The sequence below is a fragment of the Neophocaena asiaeorientalis genome, unplaced genomic scaffold (genome assembly GCF_003031525.2).
Source record: "Neophocaena asiaeorientalis asiaeorientalis breed wild unplaced genomic scaffold, Neophocaena_asiaeorientalis_V1.1 scaffold505, whole genome shotgun sequence".
Lineage (NCBI taxonomy): Eukaryota > Metazoa > Chordata > Mammalia > Artiodactyla > Phocoenidae > Neophocaena > Neophocaena asiaeorientalis.
In genome coordinates this window covers 3,581,521-3,606,402 of record NW_020174704.1, presented here as the reverse complement: position 1 = coordinate 3,606,402, position 24,882 = coordinate 3,581,521, and the positions used below count along the sequence as shown (strand labels likewise).

The window sequence follows — 24,882 nt, the reverse complement described above, 5'->3', positions numbered from 1 at the left end:
AGTATTTTAAAGATATGTTACTAAATATAAGTTTTCTTCATTTCTACACAACACTGTACTGATCTGGCTGCCTTTTTTGTTTCCCAAATTATCTTTTTTATTGAATCAACCCTTTGTTCTGGCACCATGTTAATATACCTTTTGGTCTATTTATACATGTCACATCTTGGATTGACTTTTTATTCCAAGTTTCTTCCTGGCAAAGACAATGAGCACAGTGAGCATACTTAATAAATGTTACATAATAACACCTATTAAATGTTCCTTTAAAATCTCAAGCAGCTTTTTATCTTTAGCTTCTACTTTGAGATAATTATATACTTCCCCAAAGCTATTTATAGCACCCATCAGGAAGAACAGCTGAAAAAAAAATGTGTTCCCAGTCCTGCCAAAACTATGGTGAAAGTGCTTTAAACTCCAAATTTCTGTTGCAAGTGTTGAAATGGCATTCAACACATGGATGTCTAATTCTAGCAATTGAAAACTTTTCCCGACCAAAATTTCCCTGATGGAGGTGGTTATTGAATACATCTTGTCCATATCACCATCACCAGTCATTTACCAACAAACTGAGATTACACAAAACAGTTACAAAACACACCTTTTACTTCTGTTATCCGTCCATCTGTATCTGCTCCTCAGCTGCACCAGGAGTCACGTCCTCCTCTACCCCAGCATATTTAGTCAAGACCACAAGATGTAGTCACAGACCAGCCTCATAAACAAGAGGAACATGCCACGACTTGCACATTATAGGGTCAAAAAACTGTATACATATGTGCACTACTCTCAGGGTTGCCAGGTTTAACAAATAAAAATTTAGCATCTCATCCCACTATTAGCATATATCCTGAGAAAACCATAGTTCAAAAAGAGACATGCACCCCAATGTTCACTGCAGCACTATTTACAATAGCCAGGACATGGAAGCAACCTAAGTGTCCATTGACAGATGAATGGATAAAGAAGATGTGGCACATATATACAGTGGAATATTACTCAGCCATAAAAAGAAACGAAACTGAGTTATTTGTAGTGAGGTGGATGGACCTAGAGTCTGTCCTACAGAGTGAAGTAAGTCAAAAAGAGAAAAATATCATATGCTAACACATATATACAGAATCTAAAAAAAATGGTTCTGATGAACCTAGGGGCAGGACAGGAATAAAGACGCAGACGTAGAGAATGGACTTGAGGACACGGGGAGGGGGAAGGGTAAGCTGGGATGAAGTGAGAGAGTGGCATGGACATATATACACTACCAAATGTAAAAGAGATAGCTAGAGGGAAGCAGCCGCATAGCACAGGGAGATCAGCTCAGTGCTTTGTGACCACCTAGAGGGGTGGGATGGGGAGGGTGGGAGGGAGACACAAGAGGGAGGGGATATGGGGATATATATATACACATATAGCTGACTCACTTTGTTATACAGCCGAAACTAACACAACATTGTAAAGCAATTATACTCCAATAAAGACGTTGAAAAAAAAAATTTAGCAGTTCTGTCCACTCCACACACTTGTCTCCTAAACTGGCCTAAACTCAGTGTCAGAAAACCTTCTGATTACTTTCTCCTTTAAGTCAAGGAAGCAGGTTTATATAGTGGGCAGGTTACTGGACTTGGAGACTGAAGCCCTGTGTGCTGATCTTAGCACTTGCTACTTCGTTTGGGTAAGTCCATTATGATTTTAACCATCAACATTCTATTATCAAAAGGTCCATTTCCAGACTTTTGAGAATCGCCCTTCTCTGTGAGCCACCATGCTAGGTGCTGGAGAAATGATAAACAAGCACAGGGCCCTGCCCTCAGGGAGTTTAGTGCCTAGTGGAAAAGAAAGATGAGAACTCCAGGGGGAAAGGTAGGGCTAGAAATCAAGACTGAGCTGATTTTTTTTTTTTGGTTGTCATCACATCTCTGTCAGATTACATTTGTCTATTTCTCTATTTTTCCTTCAATGTGCATCTTGTTTTACTGTAAATGTTTTCACGAGAAGCCTTTTGCCCTGGAGAGAGATCTAACAGAACCTGTTACTTGGCAATAGTAGCCTTCACACAGATGAACATAAAATACTGTGATGTCTTGCAATCCAAGTTAATCACGGCATTTAAGACTACAAATACCTTTGGGTAAGTCATACAAGAAGACTCCATCTTTCTTCCTGTCAGAGGGAAATGTCTTCCGTGCCATTTGCAGTTACTTTGCTCATTAGATAAATCCTGGAAGAGGCGGTGAGAGAACAGTGAAATTCCCTAGGTACTAACAGTTTCCCAAGGAGTCCCCAGCATCCCTGAAGAAAAAGTTCTTCCAGTGTTAAGTCCAGAAAAGCAAAAGTGATAGCAATAGCAATAGTTACCAGAGAAGTTTGGGGTGTGTAGACCCAGCTTAGGCCCCCTCAGAGATTATGTCCGAAATGAGAATAAACTGCTTGCCCGCGCACTGGGAAGCAGTTGCTCCTGGCCTCCTCACATTGACCTGGCTGTGTGCCTTTCTCCACAAGCTCAGCTGTTTTCAGTGGTAAATCTTGAGTGATGAACTAAAAAAAAACTGTTTTCTTAAAAATGTAAACATTCGGCGCAGTGGTTGAGAGTCCGCCTGCCGATGCAGGGTACGAGGGTTCGTGCCCCGGTCCGGGAAGACCCCACGTGCTGCGGAGCGGCTGGGCCCGTGAGCCATGGCCGCTGAGCCTGCGCGTTCGGAGCCTGTGCTCCACAACGGGAGAGGCCACGGCAGTGAGAGGCCCGCGTACCGCAAAAAAAAAAAAAAAGTAAACATTCTATTTTTCTTCTTTCTACTAATAAAAATGTATCTATTTGATTAAGAGCCTTTCCAGGATCATTTATCTGACCTTTGTTTACTTGGTTACTGGTTTTTTCCAAAGCTCGCAAGCTCACTTTCCAGCCCTTCTCTCTGTGACAGTAAAATCCCACTGACTCGAAGTGGTTAAGAGCTCTAAAGCTGAGAGATGTCCAGCTGGGTTTGAATCCTGGTTCTGCCTCCTAACTGCTTCAACAATTTGGGAAAGTCATTTAATTATTTAAACCTGTTTCCTCATCTGCTTATTAGGGAATACAGCTGACCCTTGAACAGGGGGTTTGGGATCTCCACCCTCCAGGAGGTGGGAAATCCTTGTAGAACTTACAGTCGGCCCTCCGGCTCCTCTGGCAAGAATCCAACCAACCACGGATCCTGTAGTTTCACCGTATTTACTATTACAAAATTTCAAATGTAAGTGTACCTGAACAGATGATCGATAAGATAAATTATACAATTAAATTTTTTTCATCATTTGCAAAAATGCATGACAAACTACGGTAACAAAGTTTTTTGGGTTTTTTTTTTTTTGTACAAATGATGCAATCAACTAAGGAATTCTAATTACTATACCAATCATGAGTTTATAGGCATGTTAAAACCCTGCCATTTTATGTCAGGCTGAAGGAGTCCTGGTCGGCAGCACAGCAGGAGTGTCAAAGCTGGCAGGAGGACCCCAGGGCCCCTGACTTTATCACCTCCACCTTCTCTTCCAAAGTCTTGGCAACTATAGATAAAACCCGTAGTACTTCAGACAAATCGGTACATAATCGAACCCCAAATGTGCATCAGGGTGAAACTTTCCAAAAGGGGTTGTGAGATCTATGCAATCTAAGAAACCGTCTGGGTATCTAAGCATTCGCAAAATTTCTGCCACAGTCAGCAAGTTTTTGAAAGTTCTGTGACATTAGAATCCAAGTGGGCTTTGGTGTACCCAAGGCTCCCTGGGGCCCAGACAGCTTGACAGTCTCAATTCTGATTTAGCCAAATCTACTTAGTGACTTAAAATCAAGAACAAACTAACCTAGGTTTTGTGTTAATATCCACAACTTTATGTATAGGTTTTTCTGTTATGATTATTTACCTAATGCATAGAGAGGAATCATCATCTAGTATGATGCTTAGTAAGTTGGTCTCACTAGAAACTCAGTTCTGAAGAGGGAAGAGATATGGGAACATATGTATATGTATAACTGATTCACTTTGTTATAAAGCAGAAACTAACACACCATTGTAAAGCAATTATACTCCAATAAAGATGTTAAAAAGAAACTCAGTTCTGTTATCGGGGAATAACAGGGGAATGTGGTCTAGAAAACTCTGAACTGTGGCATTAGGCCTAGATTTGAATCTGAGCTATTACCTGAAAAAGTTACTTAATCTCTTGGGAGCATAGTTTCCTCAGTTGGAAAAAGGAGAAAATACTGTGGATTAAAATAGATAAAGGGTATTTTGACTACAATAATTGGACAAAAAATAGCACCCGTCATCATCATTATTATTTACTATTAGCATATTTTTATGCTGACAGTTAATACTGTTTTAATTATGCTTTCAAATTTCTTAGAAGAAAGGCATCATCCTTGGCAAGTATCACAAAATTTACATAGAAAGAAAGTTAATTTACATAATCATCTAATCAGTTGATTATTACTTCCTTTTGAGAACTTTCACAATAGCTACAGTGAAATCCAGAGATAAATATTGTGCCCTGTGATTATGTGAATTTGAATATAAGGCAGTCAGAATATGTTTCCCATCCTCTTCAACAAACTTATCTTGGTCATTATATTAATCTCAACACTGAGATTTATGTGACTTAGTTTTTTATACTACCACTACAGCATCATAGAAGGATTTTATTATATTTTATTTTTTTAATTTATATTTTATTAATTATCATTTTTAAAAATTTTCTTGCCACATCATGCAACATGTAGGATCTTAGTTCCCCAACCGAGGATCGAACCTGCACCCTCCAGCAGTGGAAGCTCAGAGTGTTAACCACTGGACTGCCAGGGAAGTCCCAATTTTATTATACTTTACATTTGGATGTCATCACTGTGACCGTCTTTGGATGTGTCCCTTTCGCCAGGCTACAGTCCCTAGTTATTCCATCAAACACTAATCTAGGTGCTGCTGTGAAGGTATTTCACAGATGTGATTAAAGTCTACAGTCAGTCCACATTAACTAAGAGATTATCCTAGATAATCTGAGTGGGTCTGATTCAACCAGTTGAAAGGTCAAAAGCAGAACTGAAGCTTTTCTGAGGGAAAAGAAATTCCACCTGTGGACAGCAAGCTTCAGTTTGTGCCTGTGATTCCCAGCCTGTCCTGCGTGACAGCCTGTCCTCTGGCCTTTAGATCTGCCCAGCCAGCCCCACAATCATGTAAGCCAATTCTTGCAATAAATCTCTTAATAAATATCTTCTACTAGTTCTGCTTCCCTGGGTTAAATGCTGAGATAGCCATGAAATTTTTGTTTCTTTTTGCATTAAATCTAATTGACTGCACCTTGACATAGAAGGTAGAAACTTCTCCTAAAGGTTCTCTTTATTATGAATAAGTTGATTGGGGTTCATTATTTTCATGATAGATGTGAAAATGTTTTTAATTCAACAGATTCCTCTATTTTGCTATTTCTGTCTCACCTTTCCATTTCAGAAAGAACTATCAGATGTATAATAGATTCAATAACAACCTTCCTTTGTAAATCAACCTTTTATAATTTAAAAATAAATATATTTAGCTATTGCATATAAGTGAAAAAGAAGAGAAAATAAAACCCTCATGTCTAATTGGCAAAAAAGTTGAAACTCACATAAAAATAAATGATATTTCCTTAAGATTTAAAAGTAGGTTTTAGAAAGGCCTTAGATTTTAGAAAAGGAAGTGCAATAAGAAATCATTTCATCAAAATAGAAGCAAACATTGTCACTGCTTTGCCAGTGACAATCTAATTTCAAATGACTTAGCAGGAAAATTTTTATAACTCTCCTAGACAGAATGTCTTAAAACTGTCTCTTAATACTGATAGTCTTTTGCCAAGTTTCATTTCATCCTTAATTACTCTGAGAATTTCTAAAACTAGAATACACATACAGGCTTTAAAAGCTAATTTGAAAATAAAAACCCAAAGGAAGCAAGATTTGAAACTAAACCCAGATTTTAATTTAACAGAAAGTATTATTCATGACAATTTTTTCTAAGATAAATGAAGCAGTCCTTTTAAAAAAACTTCACTTTTAGAAATGTTAAACATTTATTCATTTTCTTATTGGGAGCTCTTTTCCTGGTTGTAATAAGAATATGCACAAATAATCATACATTTTGATTTTGAATATTGCAACCCAAAATTCAAAGTGGTTTTTTCATATAGGTTAGGTACTATTGTAAAATAAATTAATTTAAATTACAAAGGACTAGTACCAATATATATCTAAGAACTGTATTACCATTTACTTGTAATAACAAACATGTGCTTTGACGTTTTCATTTATTATTATAAAAATCGAGTTTTCAATGAAGACTATGGTTGTGAAAATAAATTTGAATTAAACAGTCCTTTAAACATAAACTAAAAATCATGGAAGAGTAAAATGTCAAGCAAGTGAACATTTTTCCTGTGATATATACATAAATATTGTCATGTAAACAAAAGCAAAGATCAAGATTAAGTTAAATATCCTTGTCAGCAACTGAAATACATAGAGTAAAATGGTTATTTTATGTTCTTCATGCTTCCATTGAACACAGCTGGCATAAGCACAGCAATAGGAACTGGATGAATCTTTGCATTCCCCTCATACGCTTTAGGAGGATACATACAATAAAGATACCTCTCTATGAGAAAAGAAAATATTAGAGGAATCAGACTCCTGAAAATCATGACTTTCAAATATTAAGTCACCTTTTTTGCTCTTCTGTGAAACTACATGGTTTATCAGAATTTTGCCAGTTGAAAGACGGTAAAGCTGACACTGGCGTGATCCAGCACTAACACGAGTGGCAGCAAATTAGGCACAATGATACACACGCTTTCCTCTCAATGCGGATTATCCATGCACCAGGAGATAATGGCTTCCAACACAAAACAAACATTTTTTGGATAAAACAGACAATATTTAAGTGGATATATTTTCCACAGGACTGTTTCTTTGAAGTATGCCCCAGAGACCACTTGAATCAGCATCAGGCCAAATACTCAACAAAATAAAAGTGTGCATTTGTGGGCCCAATCTCAGACCCTCTGGGGGACCTGGGGATCTGTACTGTTAACAAGCCCCCCGGGAATACTTAGACACAAATTCATATGAAAGTTTGAATGTCATTCTTGCAGACTATTGGGGATTTCTGTTGACTCTTTCTTTGACCACAAATATTTCGTTATCTCTTTCCTCTTCTTACTTATTCGCCAGAAGGTAAAACAAAACCAAAAACATTTCTGATTTTGTCAGCCAGTGGTGATAACTAGTAGTGGTATTTTTTTTCCCTCAGACAAATATAGAAGAATAGGCAACATACGATACTGCACCTAAATTTTTCAAAGGTACACCACAGTACTTTTTTTTTTAAAGCTTTCAAAATGTATACATGATAAAAACGTTCAAAATGGTTTGTAAACTGTCATCTGATCAAGACGATCCAGTGTAAAGAGAACTGCTATTCAGTGTGGTTGCTGAATTCTCACAAAGGCCCCTCACGGTTGTCTTTCACAAACACTGAGCCTCTTAGCAGGCACCCCAGAGCTCTCACCAAACGATGCACTGCCTACCAGGCAGCACTAAAGTACCTAAGGATTGCTCATAAAAATAGGACAAAGAAAACAAAAGCTCAGTTTCAGCTCCAACCACAAAAGGAGTCTCAAGACCTACTGCCAATATGTAAGATGAATACAGATCATGCTGACTTTCCTCAGAGAAAGTCTAATTTCAAATATACTTATTAATATCTGCCTGAAATCTAGTTTATATTGAAAGTGGAAAGCATGATACACTTCAATGTGCTACTAATATCTACTACAGTGTTTATGTTCTATAAGATCCCTATGGATAAAAGCAATTTTGCCTGTGAATAATATAAATTAGAAACCAAAGAGGTAGGCGAGTATCATCAGAAGATGATCTCAAAACAACATGTTGAATAACATGCTTGAATCCCAAAAGAGAAGTTAGCTGGAAAATGAGTTCCAGTACCATGACAACTGCCTCAAGAGCAGGGTTTCCCAGGTCTTTCATGGTGACATCCACCTTCCAAAGTCCTGATTCCTGATATGGTGCCATATGCTCTTCAGATATTCAATTTTAAGAAACATCTAATGAAGTAAAATGTAAAAAAAATAATACTGGAGATAAAAGAGTGAAGTTGATATCAGCTGGGCTCTTTAAAAATCTCTACTCTCGGGCTTCCCTGGTGGCGCAGTGGTTGAGAGTCCACCTGCCGATGCAGGGGACACGGGTTCGTGCCCCGGTCTGGGAAGATCCCACATGCCGCGGAGTGGCTGGGCCCGTGAGCCATGGCCGCTGAGCCCGCGCGTCCGGAGCCTGTGCTCCGCAACGGGAGAGGCCACAACAGTGAGAGGCCCACGTACCACAAAAAAAAAAAAAAAAAAAAATCTACTCTCACATTAGAGTTGGACAAGACCTTGAAGATTCATCTAGTCCAACTCTCTGGTTGTACAACTGAAGAAAAGTGGCTAATTTCCCACTGGTCACAAAGCACTATAATTCTGAAAACATGCTATAAATCCAAAAAGTGTTCAAGGTTAACTTGCCTATTTATAAAGCCCATGATGTAGCCAAGAGGCTACACTTTCAGCACTTATGGCCATAGTCTGAAGCTCCATCCCTGGGGGATGTTTTATAACGTGTTCCCATGATTAGAGAGAGAAGGGCACCAAAGGCCCTGGTTGCACCTGGGGTGGGGGAGAGGCAGAACATCATCAAGAGAAAAATAATTTGAAACCCCAGACCTGCCTTAATGAAAACTTGCTCTAGGCTCAGACCAGGGCTTATCTTCACCTCTTTACAGGAGACACACCTCTGAGCACATTCACATTCTTCAATAGCCAGCTCTGCTCTGGGCAAGCACTGGGGCAACAAAGCTGTTCTGCCCAGAACACTGAGAAACACATCTGGACAACTCGTAACATCTAAACCCACAGGGCAAAGACCTATATACAGCTGTATTTAACTTCTCAGTAATTGTCACTTGTTTTGCAAACCAAAAAATTGCCTTATTTCCTTATACCCTTACTTACCTAAGATTTTTAGTTCCGCTCTAAAAAGGTAGCTATAAATGATTTTATTTTTTCTTTTCTAGTTTCCAGACTTTCTGTAATGGTTTCACATTTCTTTTGGTAATACAAAAAATGAAGCTATTTTTAAAAAGAAGGTTTTAGTCTAAAAGAAAATTAAAGGATACACATAGTTCCCTCTTGACTCTGAAACGTCCAAACCTGAACCTGAACGAGGTGTCCGTGTGGTACAGTAGAAATGCAGTCTCCGGACTCGGACAGAGTTTTGGATCCCAGCTCTACCACTAAACTTGGGCAGGGTTTTAGTCTCTCTGAGACTTGCCTTCTTCATCTGCAAAAAGGAAGAAATAATACTTCCCTCACAGGATGCTGTGAGGATAAAATGATGCACAGGGCCTGGCACATGGCAGACGTCTAGTAAATGGTGCCCTTCTCCCCACTGGACTCAGAGAATCCTTGGGTAAAAGGAATCGCCACAGCCCGCACCAGCCACAGCCTCACTGCATCCCATTTAAATTCGCAAGGGTGCTCTATCTCAACTCTGCCCTACCGCTCTAAAGAATCACTACTGTGCTTAGAAAAAGTTCTTCATTTTTATGTTCCCTCCTTTAAAACTGTACATACAGACAAAACATTTTTAAAAAACTATCTTCCTAGAAATAATGCAATGTTTCCTAAAGCACAACATGTCATATATAAAAACAATTCTGAAAAACATGACTGAATTAGTTTGTACATTGTTTCTTAAAGTGCACCAAAGTAAATATTCATGACCTTTAGAATGTCACTAACCCCCTTGGGTTATTTTTTTAAATAAAACTAAATATTTATCTACTGAGATGTATGTGGCTTTTGGCTCCAATGTGATGGCAAAAAGCAGCAGTGTCTTCCAGAAAAAAATAATTGATAAACTCGACAAAGCATCTTAGCAGCATACAGAATACCTACAATTCACTGTAACTGCAGGCTCAATAAAGCACAATCCTGATTCCTACTAGAAAAACAAAATCAATCAAAGGAACAGAAAACCATCTCCCCACCCTAAATCAAGGATTTCTCTTGAACCCTGGAGGTAACACGTGTGATCACTTCCCTATTGTGTATCCTTGGTAACAGACTTATAACTAATCACCATTCTTTCTTCACACTGCACACACACACACACACACACACACCCTATGAAAAACAATATAGTTTAAGTGGAGAAGCCACGAGAAAAAAATTCGAAGTCAGATAAAGAACAACCATCACCCAAAACGTCAGGCAGTTCCAGTATTCACACCACAGTCCGATGTTCCCCACACACGTAGACAGCACTGGGGCGTATCCGTCGCCTTGTGTGGCCAGGGAGCCGCGGCAAAAACTTGAGGGACTTAGGCATCATGTCCAGGCAGGCGTCATGGAATTTCTTAATCCTCCAGTAGTAAATCAGTGGGTTCAATGCAGACTTGAGGTAGCAGAGCCAGAGTAGCCAGGTGCTAATCTCAAAAAAGTTGTGTTGATAGTAAAAGTGCTTGCTGAATGTTGCCACAAGGCTGTAAGTGGTGAACGGGGCCCAACAGAAAATGAAGACAGCAAAGAGAATCAAAATGGTTGTGAAGGCACGTGTTTTAAAGCCCATGTCAATGCTCATCTGGAAGGGTCTCTGTAGACTCATGAGACCCAGTTTGCTGGCCTGGCTGAGGCATATACCTTCAGGGTAGCTATGGATCCTCAAGGCATTGTGCCGAAGGGTATTGAGTATGCCCATAAACGAATACAGTATCACCAGGAAGGGTAGGAAGAAAGAAATGAGAGAAATCAAAATCACATAAGCCTGGTAACCTGGATTGGTTGTGTACCCAAACACACACTGTGGGGCTCGGGAAGGTATCTGCAGGTCAGGGTTTCCTACTGCCAAAGGAAAAGCTACACAAAAAGAAGTTGCCCAAGAAACTGCAATGAGAACCTTAGCCCTATATGGATTCAGCTTATCCTGCCTCTGGACTATAATAAGAAACCTATCGATGCTAATGATGAGCAGGATGGCTACTCCCTCTATCACAAACAACCAGAAAAACATGGCAGATACCCTACAGAAGAATTTCCCAAAAATCCATCTGGTGGTAAGAATGGTGACCAAGGCAAAGGGCATGTTCAGAACTGCAAGCAACATGTCTGCAAAAGCCAGGCTGGCCAGGAGGATGTTAATGGCGGAGCGCATGGCAGCTTTTTGGTAAACCATGAGGCACACAACCAAGTTCCCAAGAAAAGACACAAACAGAATAAATATCATTATAGCAGAAAGGATGATCTGGAGAGGCAAGTTTAGGCTCTTTAAAACTGCTGGTGTTGGGGGCACAGCTGTACTATTCAGTGTCAAGGAACTCATCCCGGTGGGAGCCATGGTTTCAAAACTGTATCTAAGCAGCGAACCAATGTCGGGATGCTGGAATGGTGGAGGGACTGTAATATTCGTGTTGGTGTTTTCATAAACTACGAATGTTGTGTTGGATGCCCCAGTATGGGACGCAGTCAACACTGCAGAGAATACCATGGTTTCAGCAGGATGGAAGGCGCCGGCAGAGATGTAGGTGTTCTTCAAGTATTTCAACACAGAGCAGCAGTATCATGTTTCACTGATGGGCTTGGAAACACACTCTGGAAAACGCACAAAGACTTCCATCTTCCATAGGAGTCCTTTTGCCTGAAAACAAGCCCAAAACACAAAAAAATGAATGGGAATGAGTTTTGTAAATAACATTTGACTTCTTACTTTTCATCATGAAGGACCAGTTTTCTGCTTTTTTTAACCCTTTAAAAATATTTAAGTCTCTAGCCTAGTCATCACTAAAGTACTGTTGTTCTGTTGTTTCATTTTTAGTCAACTACAATGGAAATTTCATGACATTCATGTATAAAGTGAAAGTGAAAAGAATGAAAATGTATTACTGCCTTAAAGGCAAAAATTATAACTTTACAGTTAATTTTTCTTTTAAATTTCCAGGAGCAGTATAGCCTTTCCACAGTCACTATTAATACAGATTTTATTAACAATGGTTCTCCTGAGAGTATTCTTGATAGCTCTTTGGTACAGGTTCATATTCCATTTTTACATTAGCACAAAACTAGGTGGCAAAGAACCTTGAAATCAGTATCCTATTTAACACATGATAATCAGACACTTTTGCTTTAACACTTTCACAAGTAGGCACTAGGTTATTTCCAATGAAGGGTCTGAAACAGTTTCCTGGCTTTCTATTTTATTTGTGTTTCTTCCCAGAAATCCCACCACATAACTACTGGAGGAGTTGTTCAAGAAGAGAAGAAAAATTATCTGTACAATGTCTTGGTCATATTTTTAAGACTTCCTTTCTTTTCTAAAGCTCTCTTTGCTTCTCCTATTCTCTCTCCTTTCCCATGCACCCAATTCCACCCTTTATTTTCTGATACAAATACTTCTATCTTCTCAATTTCTCCTCCCTAAGCCTTGTATGTCAGCAACTTGATAGATGTCAACCAAGAAATAAAGATGGGGATTCTAAAGAAGATGACTAGGAAAATATTCAGGCGTGAATAATGTATTCTAGAAAACATTTCATTTTCTTACTCCAAAAAGTTTATCACCTTTCTCTTATCCTAACCCCCAACTTCTTAATTTCTGTGACCCTGGAGTTTTCTGTAAAGGACTTCCTTTATCTACTATCTTCCTAACCCACTTCTGTTATGTAGGTTCTTACTTCTTTACTGGAGAGGTAGCTTTAATCTCTTTAATTAGAAATAACTCTCTTTGGATTTCTGGGTAGATTCCTTTAATAAATCCCTAAGATTGAAGGGGGGTGGTGCACAGTAGTTTAAGACAATGCTGTAATTTTCTCATTATCTGAATTTACAATTACTCATTGATCTTAGGGGTAAATGCTAAAAGTTCATTTATTCATTTCCTATAGTATTGAGGGTAGAAGCATCCCATTTACGAGACCCAAGATCCAGCACGGTAGCCAAATCATGGGCTCTCTACTATACTCGTATCTCTCTACAATCCCCAATTTGTGGTCCAGGGCTAACCTTATGAAGAAGGAGAATATTCATCTGTTTGTTCAAAATATTAACTGTACTATTAAATATTAACTCTTACAGTTAAATATTATCTGTAACACTTTCACTGTTATAGCTTAATTTCTTTGTCTCTACTATATGTTATCCATCCTCACATGTTGACTTTGGAATGCAAAACATACCTGGTTAAGATGCCCCACTAATCCAGTGACTCCCAAACTTTATTAACCACAAAGGGCCAATGGAAAAAGGGGCAGTGGTAGCTTTACACCATAATCACCACAAGTCTCTTTATAACTACCTAAATATACATACAAATAAGAATAAAGACTGTGCTTACTACATAAATCAGCCTCAATACGATTCTATCTCTAGAGAAAAATTATAAATGTGTACCTTAGGCAAATGTGTATATTAAGCCTAAGGTAACAGCGATAACTGTGCTTGACCAAGTAAACAAACATATCCATCCTGAAGGTAGCGCACACTTTAAAACACGTAGTTTTCTCGACCATGTTGAGGAACTAAAACAAAAAATGGAACAGAGCCAAAACAAAACCATAATTTAAAAGATGCTTTTTAAGGTTGTTACATGTGTATATATAGTCACAACACTTTACTGCCATTGTAAAAACTTCTAACTCAAGTCACTCAATTATTCATCCATCAAATATTTATTTCAGAGCCTACTATGAGCCAGGCACTGGAGAGACAGTGACGAACAAACAGTTCCTGGATTTCTGGTTAAACAGGACCGAACCACCACCTCAAAATTACACTGAAATGACAGTAAAGGGATTGTTAAAAATAAAATGTACAACTCAAAAGGACAAGAAGTATGAATGAAAGATACATCAATAGATAAGAGATTTTTAAAAATGTTTCAAAGCAAAAGGCAGATGGTGGTGTGGTAACTGAACAGAGTAGAACAGAGAACTTTTTGTCTTCAATACTTACACAGAAATATGCTTAGAAGAAGCTGAAACACCCTGTAGATCCCCAGAGAAGCTCTGGATTAGGAGGTACCAGTTACCACAGTAAGTGTAGGTGTGGCTGAAAACTGGGAAATTGAAAAATCTATACACAGAGCCATCAGAACCCCACTCCAGGCTCGGGGGTCTTCTCCTCCAGCAACCACATGAAAGCACGTACTCCTGTGCCAGTAGCCCAAGTCGCTGGCACAACTGAACCTGATAAGCACTAAACTTTAGCATATTGGTGCAGGGCTGAACACAGCAGGACTGGATGAATGTCTGCACATTCAGCATGAGAACCTAGCCCCCATCTCCACCCTGTTCCCAGACAGCCAGCAGCCAGGCATATGCTACCACGCAGGACTGAAGGACTCGTCTTTTCCAGTAACTTAAAAAGCCTTAGAGGAAAAAATTCTAGATACTAACATTTGATGGTGTCCCAAGAAAAATGCCAGCTTGGTGACCAGTTATCCTGGATACTGAAGCCCACCCACTATCAAGGCCAACCCCCCCACACACAGAGCTTCCAATCAGTTTTTCAGTGCTCATTAAATAGAAATGGTAAATTTCCCAAATATAAAAAGAATCTATAAAAGGATTAAACAAAAGCAATGTTATAGTTAAACATTAAGGAAAAGAACTGGAATTTCTAATAACAGGGAATGTAACATACATGAAGTTAATAATGCCTTTGCCCTGGTATCTGTACATGCTCTTCATTCACTGTGCTCCTGGCTACCAGAATAGAAATATTCTCTGGCCTTTCTTTTCTCACTGCAAAGTGTAATAACCAAAGCAGAGCTTTTGAATACTCATTGTAACTATGTTGAAAGATTCTTTCCTCTTAGGTATTCTCATCAAATACCATTGTGACCTGCAGTTTCTTTGAATTTCACAGAAGACTAAATAAAAGTTTTATACTTAAAATTTGTACTTCCACAGGAAATGGGACAGTAGCAACATAAGAACGGTAGAAAATTAGCTCAGGTCAGTAATACTTGCTTAACAGTCCTTATGTTTAATCTAGGCTAGTCTTTATTTGCCATTTGTCAGAAACTCTCATTACATATTCTAAGTAAGAAAAAATTAAAATTGTATGTGAAGGTTTATATATATGTGTATATATTCATACACACACCTCACATGTATGTACACACGTAAAACACATATGGCAGAAGTGATTGAATTTATGATTCTTTCTCTTATAGCATCTACAGAAACAACACTGGGGCAATCAGATTAATGACACAAGTAAGTGTTTTATGTTTGGGGTATGCCAGAATTTCACAATTACTGGGGCTTCACAGGCTGATGGGCAGTGGAGGTTGTAGAATTCCCCTGGTCTTCATCCTTTAGTCTTATCTGCAATTCCAGTGCTTTAGATATTTGTTTCAATTCTCTGAAAAAAGTATATGCTCCTAAAAGGCAGAGACTGATTTTATAAATCTCACTGTCACCTATGACTACTATGCTTTGCACACAGCCAATGCATATATGGTAAATTATATTTATTTGCATTATGCTTTGTCAGATCAGAGAATTTCTTCTTTACTCATTTTAATATTTATTTATACATTATATGTACATAATTTTGCTTAAAAAATTATCAAGAGTTTTTCAATGACAGTCAAATCCTGTACTACCCTTCACCATTCCACTTGTTTTTAGAGGTAGTCATTTTTAATTATTTTAAAGGCTTTTATCAAAAGTACTTATTCTTTATATATCTAAATAATATGAAGAAATTGCTTTTTGATTTGATTTATCAATATTGTATATTATGTCCTGATTTCCTATTAGGATAAGGGTTTAGCTGCCATAGCACCTCCTAACTTACTTCTCATCCCCTCATACTACCAAAATCTTCATTTGAAAATTTTGAATTACCGAAGTTAGTGTTTCTATTAATGTATTTAGGCTAATAGTATATTTACTGATAAGCTAAAATAATGTTTTCTTTCTTGTATAAATTCTGGATTTCCTAGAATAAATAATTTACTTTTTATTTTCAATTTAAAAAAATAACTATCAATATTTTTTTACCTGCTCCATCTGAGAGATTTTTTTTTTTTTTTTTGCGGTACACGGGCCTCTCACTGCTGTGGCCTCTCCCGCTGCGGGGCACAGGTTCCGGACGCGCAGGCCCAGCCGCCATGGCTCACAGGCCCAGCCGCTCCGCGACATGTGGGATCTTCCCGGACCGGGGCATGAACCCGTGTCCCCTGCATCAGCAGGAGGACTCTCAACCACTGTGCCACCAGGGAAGCCCCACCTGAGAGATTTTTATACCTAAAAGTATTATACTTTGGAAGGTCAGATTTATCAACTACATTTTTATCTTGGAGTCATTATTTTGGCCTCATGTCCCTCCCTGAAGTGATACACTTCTCTCTGTTACAAAGATGCCAGCCAGAAACATCTCTTTACTACCATCTTGGAAATCCTCCTTTCTGCCTTGGGCTCTTGGCTTCCGTATTTCCTAGGTCCTTTGTCTTCCACTTCACTGCTTCCTTTTTGTTCACTTCCTTCTTTTCCAGGAACCAATTGCTTTTGAAGGAAGAACACAAGGGAGGTAAATTTTGAGTCCTGTATGTTTGAATAAGTCTTTATTTGTTCATACTAATTGTCTCGGTTTAGAATTCTCAGCTGAAAATAATTTTCTCTGAGAATTTTGAAGGTGCTGTTCTACATCAGTGGTTCTCAAAGTTGAGGGTATGTAAGAATCACCTGGAGCATCTGTTAAACTACAGACTCCTGAGCCCCACCCCCTGAGTCTCTAAGTCTGTGGTCTGGGGTGGGGCCTGGAATTTGAATTTCTGGAGGAGAGAAAAACTTAAATTGAGAACTTTAAATTCCAAGCTCAAGGATTAGATGAAGATCCAGAAAGCTTCTTCAACAACAGTGAAAGAAAACTTTTATCTTCTATTGCCCCAGAAATGGAATTTCTGAAAACTAAATCAAAGTCTAATCCTCTGGGTGGCAATGTTACAATGCAAATTGAATTCCCAACCTTACAGAGTCTCTTCTGTTAAAGTTAGGGCCCGATTGGGAAGGAGTAGTGGCCTGAAAATTGGGATGAGGATATATGGGTATTTTGATGAAGCTGAGGCTTAGGACCTTGTGCTGCAGTCTTCTTTACCAATAGTAATAGCCTTTCCTCCCTTGCCTAATGAGGTTAGCTCTCTCTTTGCCTGAAAAATCAGTAAGGGCCTCACCTAAGATAGCATCTTGCAAGGGACTTTTGCCCTTCCTAAGGACCCTGCTCCATCTACCTCTTGCTTGTAGACCTACGACCAGAATCAAGTCCCAGCAGAATCCAGTGTGAGGTATAAATTGTGACCTAGAAAGAAGTACCATTTATATCAAAAGATATGCAAGATAATTCCAATTTACATAGACAGAAACCAGGGAGTATGTATGGAAATGGATGCTGAGGGTATTGAGTCAGCTTAGAAGGAATATAATGTTAGATCAGATCAAATTTATTGATATGGGCACACTAAACCAAGATTCTGGATTCTCTGTGCTAGCTCAAATGGCTGAAAATGCCTCTAATAGTACGTTCAGTTGGTTGGCGGAAGCCTGGTCCCCAAGGTAACCTACACTACATGCAACTGAGATGCCATAACTCCTTGGTGGAGAGGGAACTATCCAAAGACTTCAGCAGATAGGAATGCTGAACTGGATTTATCATGTGCAACCTGCTCACCCACTTGTAACTACATCACTTGGTAGGACCCAGAGGGCACTGCCTTCACCAAGTCTTTGAGAGATACACTGGTTGAAAGGACCAGCAGCATCCTTGAAGAGCTCTATAGTAGCTACTCTCTGAAGACCAGGAATGACAATGGGCAATGTTGTCATCCAAGAAATGGGTTCCTAAATTGAATGGGGATGATAGTATCTCAGAGTGGCAGGGGCTCAGTGACAGTACTTAACAAAAGATGAGATGAGCATGATTGTCAAAATGGGCAGCGAGCAAAAGCTGAAATCAGAATAGTCTGACCTGCAGAGATCACTGGTGTTTGATCACGGTGTTTCTAAGAGAGAAATAGTTAGAAAGCTACCAAGTGCTACTTGATCTGTATAAGCAGCAAAGCTATAAAATAGAAAAATGCAACTCCTCAATCAATTCCCAAACTTGAGCCAGGACACAGACCTAGAACCTCTTGTATTCAAGAAAGCCAAGCCCCTTTGAGGAAGGACCTTGCTACACAGCTATAAATTTATACTATAAGTCTTCCAGTCTTCCCCAAAAAACCTGCAACAAATTACCAGGGTATACACTGAGGAAGGGGAAATAATCAGAATTTTGTGGGATTGCTGGATATGGCTCTGAAATGTCTCTCGTTCCTGGAGACCCAAAATGGTACTGTGTTCCACCATGCGGAGTAGGGGCTTATAGAAGTCACATGATTAATGGAGTCTGTGCTCACTTCCAGCTACCACTCACCCCAGAACTCATGCCATCATTATTTTCCCAGTTCTGAAATGTGGAGTTGGTACCGACACACTCAGCAGCTGGCAGACTCCCTCACTGGTTCCCAGACGTGTGGAGTTAGGGCTATAATGTAAGAAAGGCCAGGTGAAATTCCTAGCACTACCTCTACCTATGAAAACCGGAGACCACTTTGTTCCTGTAGAGACTGCAGAGATTAGGGTCATCATCAAGGATTTAAAGGACAAAGGTGATCATTCCTAAAACAACCACATTCGACTTGCCTATCTGGCATTAGAGAAAACAGATGGATCTTGCAGAGTGTAGATGCTGTACCAGATGTGATTTCCTTGCTAGAATAAATAAACACACTCCCTGGCGTCTGGTACACAGCTATTGACTGGGCAAATTATTATTTTTTTCTTTATATGTGCTAGCAAAGAATGCCTGAGCAGTTTGGCTCCAGCTGGCACCCTACTACACTACCTCAGGGTTCTATCAGCTCTCCAGCACACTCTCATAATCTAGTCCACAGGGACCTTGACTTCTTCTCCATTCTGTAGAATGTCATGCTTTCCATTACGTGCTGACTGAGAAGTAATCAGTAACTACTCTATACTTGGTAAAACACATGTGTGCCAAAGGTGGGGAAAGATTACTACAAAAATTTGGCCTACCATCTTTGTAAACTTTCTAGGGATCTTGTAGTAGATCAAGATATCTCTTTCTACCACTAAAAAATAGGCACAGTACTTAGTAGGCTTTTTGGATTTTGATGGCTTCATATACTTATTTGGGTATGTTATTCTAACCCACTTATTAAGTAGCTTGCAAAGCTGCCAGGTTTGAGTGGGACATTTACTAAGAGAAGGCTCAGCAACAAGTCCAGAGTGCCTTGACAGCTGCTTTGCCACTTGGGCTACATGACCCAACAGCTTCACTGGTGTTTTAAGTGTCTGTGGCAGATAGGGGCTGCTACATAGTATGGCATTTGGCAGTCCTTTTATAGGTGAACAGAGACCTTTGGGATTTTGAACAAAGCTACAGAGCGTGAGCATTTCACATGAACGGGGTTATCTGACCTTCCAAAGCCATAAAACTGGGTATGCACAGAGCTCTTCAACCTTAAACAGAAGAGGTGTATATGAAATCAGGCCTGGCAAGTCCTATGAGCACAGTTAGGTTAACATAAGCAAGTGGCTCATATTCCCATAGCTCTTATTCTTGCTACACTGATCCTCTCTTCAAACGTCACCTGTGGCCTCACTAAGACGAGTTCCTTATGACCAACCAGTTAACTAAAGAAGAAAAATTCAGGCGTGATTTAGAAATGGTTCTATACAATATACTGGTGCCACCCAAGAGTGAAGAGTTGTAACACAACAGCCCCACTCAGGAGCCCTTAAGGTCACGGCAGAGGGAAAACTTCCCAGAGGGCAAAGCTTTGAATGGTATATAGTCATTACTCGGTATCCCAGGGGATTGGTTCCAGTACCCCCACGGATATCAAAATCCAAGGATGCTCAAGTCCTTTACATAAAATGGCATAGTATTTGCATATAACCCACACACATTTTCCTGTGTACTTTAAATCATCTCTAGATTACTTTTAACACCTAATACAATGTAAATGCTATGTAAATAGTTGTAAATACAATGTAAAAGCTATATAAATAGTTGGTGTGCAGCAAACTCAAGTTTTGCTTTTTGAAACATTCTGAATGTTTTTCCAAGTGTTCTCGACTGGCCATTGGTTGAATCTGCAGATGCAGAACCAGCAAATACAGAGGGCCTACTGTACCTGGTTGTTCATTTTGAAAGAGACACGTCAGAAGTACTGATCTACACTCATTCATGGACAGTAGCTAATGGTTTGGATGGCCATATACATGCTCACCAAATAGCAACTTCACAGATAAGGAGGTAAATAATCTGGTAGAGAAGATGATGCATTCTACAGGGGTCAACCAAACTTTTTCTCTACTCTTGTTCTTCTCAAAAGGGATTATGAACAAAGTGGCCATGGAAGTCCAGATGGAAGTTGTACACGGCTCAGCAACATGGGATTTCCACTCACCAAAATGAATCTGGCTACAGCCACTTAGTACTTAATCTGACAACACTGAGGCCAAAACTTGACTTAGTGAATATGGCATCATTGTCTGGGGCACCAGCCAGCCATCTGGTGGCAGGTTGATTACATGGACTACTTCCATCATGGAACACTTTGTTCTCATTGGAATACACTCATATCCTGGATAATTTTATCAAATTAAACTGTCAATCATAAGATCAGTATGTTTTAATAGCTGTACTTCCTTTCTTTCACAGAATATCCCATATGCATACAGAGAAAAATAATCAGAAAGCTAAAAATCTCTACCTTTTCAGTTACACATTTGGAATAAAACAGTGGAAATGCAAAAAGAGAACATTTAGAATTTTGTTTTTAAGTACTTAGAAGCACATCAAGATATTCAGTCCATACTCAAAGCAGGAATTTGTATTCTTAAAGAGGATAACTTCTTTCCTCCTGAGTTTTTCTAGAGAGTAGAGTGTGAAAGAATGTCTTAAGCTTTTTTAATATATATAAATTAGCTTTTTAAAAATTTCATAGCAACTCTGAGATTATTACTATTATAATCCCCATTCTAAGTATGAGGAATTAAATACCAACAAACTAGATAATTCAGAAGAAATGGACAAATTCCTAGAAACATACAACTTACCAAGACTAAATCATAAAGTAATAGAAAATCTGAACAGACCAATAATAAGCAGGGAGATTGAATCAGTAATTTAAAATCTCCCAACAAATAAAAGCCAGGACCAGATGGCTTCACTGCTGAATTCTACCAAACATTTAAAGAATTAACATCAATCCTTCTCAAACTCTTCCAAAATACTGAAGAGGAAAGAATACTTCCAAACTCATTTTATAAGGCCAGCATTACCCTGATACCAAAGCCAGACAAGGATACTACAAGAAAATAAAATTTATAAACCAATATCCCTTATAAACATAGATGCAAAAATCCTCAACAAAATACTAGCAAACAGAATTCAAGAGCACATTGAAAGTATCACATACTATGATCAAGTGGGATTGATTCCTAGGATGCAAAAATGATTCAACATATGCAAACATTAACAGAATGAAGGATAAAAATCGTATGATCATTTCAATAGATGCAGAAAAAGCATCTGACAAAAATTCAAGATATTTTCATGATAAAAACTCAAAATAAATTAGGTATATAAGGAATGTACCTCAACATAATAAAGGGCATATATGACAAACCCACAGCTAATATTATACTCAAAAGTGAAAAGCCTTCTAAGATCAGGAACAAGACAAGGATGTCCACTCTTACTACTTTATTCAACATAGTACTAGAAAGTCCTAGCCACATCAAATAGACTAGAAAAAATAATAATAAAAGGCATCCAAATTGGAAAGAAAGAAGTAAAATCATTGCTCTTTGCAGATGACATGATCTTAGAGAATATCCTATTAGAACTAATAAATAAACTCAGTAAAGTTTCAGGATACAAAATCAACACACAAAATCAGTTGTGTTTCCATACACTAACAACAAACTACCTGCAAGAGAAATTAAGAAAGCAATCTCATTTACAATAGCAACAACTTTAACCAAGGAGGTGAAAGATTTGTACAATAAACACCATAAGATTTTGATGAAAGAAACTGTAAGAAGACACAGATAAATGGAAAGATATCCTGAGTTCATGGATGGAAGAGTGCTATTAAAATATCCATACTACCCAAAGCTATCCACAGATTCAATGCAATCCCTATAAATGCAGACATAAAACCATTCCACACAGTGGTTGTGGGAATTAAATAAGATAGGTTGCAAGAGGATTATAAAATACAAAGTGCCATCAAAATACAACATATTATAACCATGATCTTTCTACAGCACTTCAACTATTTTATGCAATTCATATCTTTATTGTACACCTTTGTGGGAGTATAAACTTGTTCAGCTTTTTGGAGGGTAAACAGGAAGTATTTTTCAATATCAAAAATACACAATTTAAACGCTGTCTGGAATTCCACATTATAGAAGTAAAAGCAGAAACATGAAGATAAGGATATTTATTGCAGGATTATTTAAGAGTGAAAAACTAGACCCTTTCTAAATGATCATCAATAAAATAGTAGTTAAATGAATTATAGTACACACAATCTATCACAAACAATAAGCTAATCCATAATAGTGACACCAGAGAATGTTCACGAACACTGAGTGAAAAAATCAACTTGCAGAATGACATACAACATATTCCCAGTTGTGTGTGTATGTAGATGCGTGTACATGTGTGTATGTACATGTAAATGTATATGTTTAAGCAGACCAATAGACAGAAGAACATACATCAAACTAACAGAAAGGATTTCCTCTCTAGTGTGAAAATAAGGGTGCAAAATATATTTTCCTTCTCTACTTCTGGCTTTTTAAAAGTTTTTTTCACGTTAAACCAATACTGATCTTTATTATTCTGTGGAACTTTCCTCACTGTTTCCTATATGAAACAGGACGTAAGATGCAGCCTATCTTCTTTATAACCTATCAGCCCTAACACAAAGCTGTGTACTCTAGTGATGCTTAAAATGCAATAACCATTTAGAGCACCCTTTAACCATGGAGAAGAGAAGCAAGCCATCTAGTTTGTGGATCTTCTTGACAAACTGGGCCCAGTGAAGGCCCTGGGTTCAGACTTTTCAGAGCTCCCAGCAGACACCTCCCACCTCCCCGGGTCCTAGCTCCCTGTACACACTCTAAAGGGTGACCTTGAGTCCACTGAGCCCAGGCTGCTGGGAAGGTCGAGAAATTAAAACAACTGCTGCTGTTCTAGAACTCTTCTGTCCCTTAAGGAGTGAAGTATACACATATTTGGCCTCTAGTAAAGACCAGCAGAGGACTGATAAGATAACCGAAGTGTTCTAGCAAATTCATAACTGGCACAGTAAAATAAAAACAGGTGAGAATTTGAAATATTGGCCTTACTCAGACTGTCTGCTTTTGTCTTGAGCAAAGTAAAAATCTAAAGGAAAGGAAAATGCCTAAGAGAAGAAGCACTCGTATCCTGGGTTACTGAGCATCTCTGTCCCACTCTGGGCCACAGGCAATGCTGGAGGAGGAAAGGCATCACACCACTGTCCTCTGATACTCACCACACTCTCAGACAAAAATTTCACTTGGTCTCAAAGGATTCCTCCCTTCACCCGTATCTTTCCTCTCATTCAGGAAAGAAATAAAATTAACACTAAGAGAGGAAAGAGACCATGCATCACACATAAATCCATCTTCTTTACCTATAGTAGGCCCTTAATACTTGTCTAGAGATTCTAACTAGAAAAGGGGAACAGTAGACAAGGAACATACCAGGATGGACGCAAATATACTCAGTCTACTCTTGAGTTCTCTACGGGGAGCCAGAAATAAAGAACCAGGCATTTCACCTCAGAAGTAGCCCAAACTTCAACTTGATTTCGTTTTTACAAAAGCAATCATCTTGGGCTTCCCTGGTGGCGCAGTGGTTGAGAGTTTGCCTGCCGATGCAGGGAACACGGGTTCGTGCCTCGGTCTGGGAAGATTCCCACATGCCGCGGAGCAGCTGGGCCCGTGAGCCATGGCCGCTGAGCCTGCGCGTCTAGAGCCTGTGCTCCGCAGCTGGAGAGGCCACAACAGTGAGAGGCCCGCGTACCGAAAAAAAAAAAAAAAAAAAAAAAAGCTATCATCTTTATTGGGCATTCTGCTTTAAAATTTAGAAGAACAGTCTACAAATAAAGTCATATCACTATAGCAATGTCTACTTTTTTGGGTTGAATTATTATTTTTTGTTTTATCTGTAGACAGAGTAAAAGGAAGCTCTGAACAAACTAACCAGAGGAAAATATTTAACAATCAAGTAGAGTGGATGGGATAGGGGAAACCTTATTTGAAGTCATTTTTATAAAGAGAAAATCATCTTTGCATCAAAATTTCACTTATTTTCAAGGTATATCTAACTTAAAACCTATATGCAATAAAGCTAAAGGGAAAAAAATGCTATGCGCACATTTTAAGTATGAATCATAGCAATGTTCTATTTATAACACTGTTCCATTCCTAATATATTTCTAATTCCAACCAGAATACTCACCACAAAAAAAGAAGCATTTTTCTCAAGAATGTTCAAAGGAACATTTAGTTCTTCCATGGACATTTAAAAAATTAGATTATTAAGCATGAGGATTTATTTGCATTCATGTTACTTTCCCCCACAATCACCAAGGAGAAATTAAACTAAATATCAGCAAGGGCTTTGCTTCAGAGGAAAATAGTCTAAGCG

The 24,882-nt window shown here is 38.7% G+C and overlaps 1 protein-coding gene across 1 annotated transcript; it reads right to left on the bottom strand.

The window, feature by feature from the left end:
• Positions 1–10,345: 10,345 nt before the first annotated feature.
• Positions 10,346–11,620, bottom strand: GPR63 (G protein-coupled receptor 63). The gene has a single exon (XM_024759345.1). It carries the CDS (start codon positions 11,603–11,605, stop codon positions 10,346–10,348), a length of 1,260 nt encoding a protein of 419 aa, XP_024615113.1. The 5' UTR covers positions 11,606–11,620.
• Positions 11,621–24,882: the final 13,262 nt, after the last annotated feature.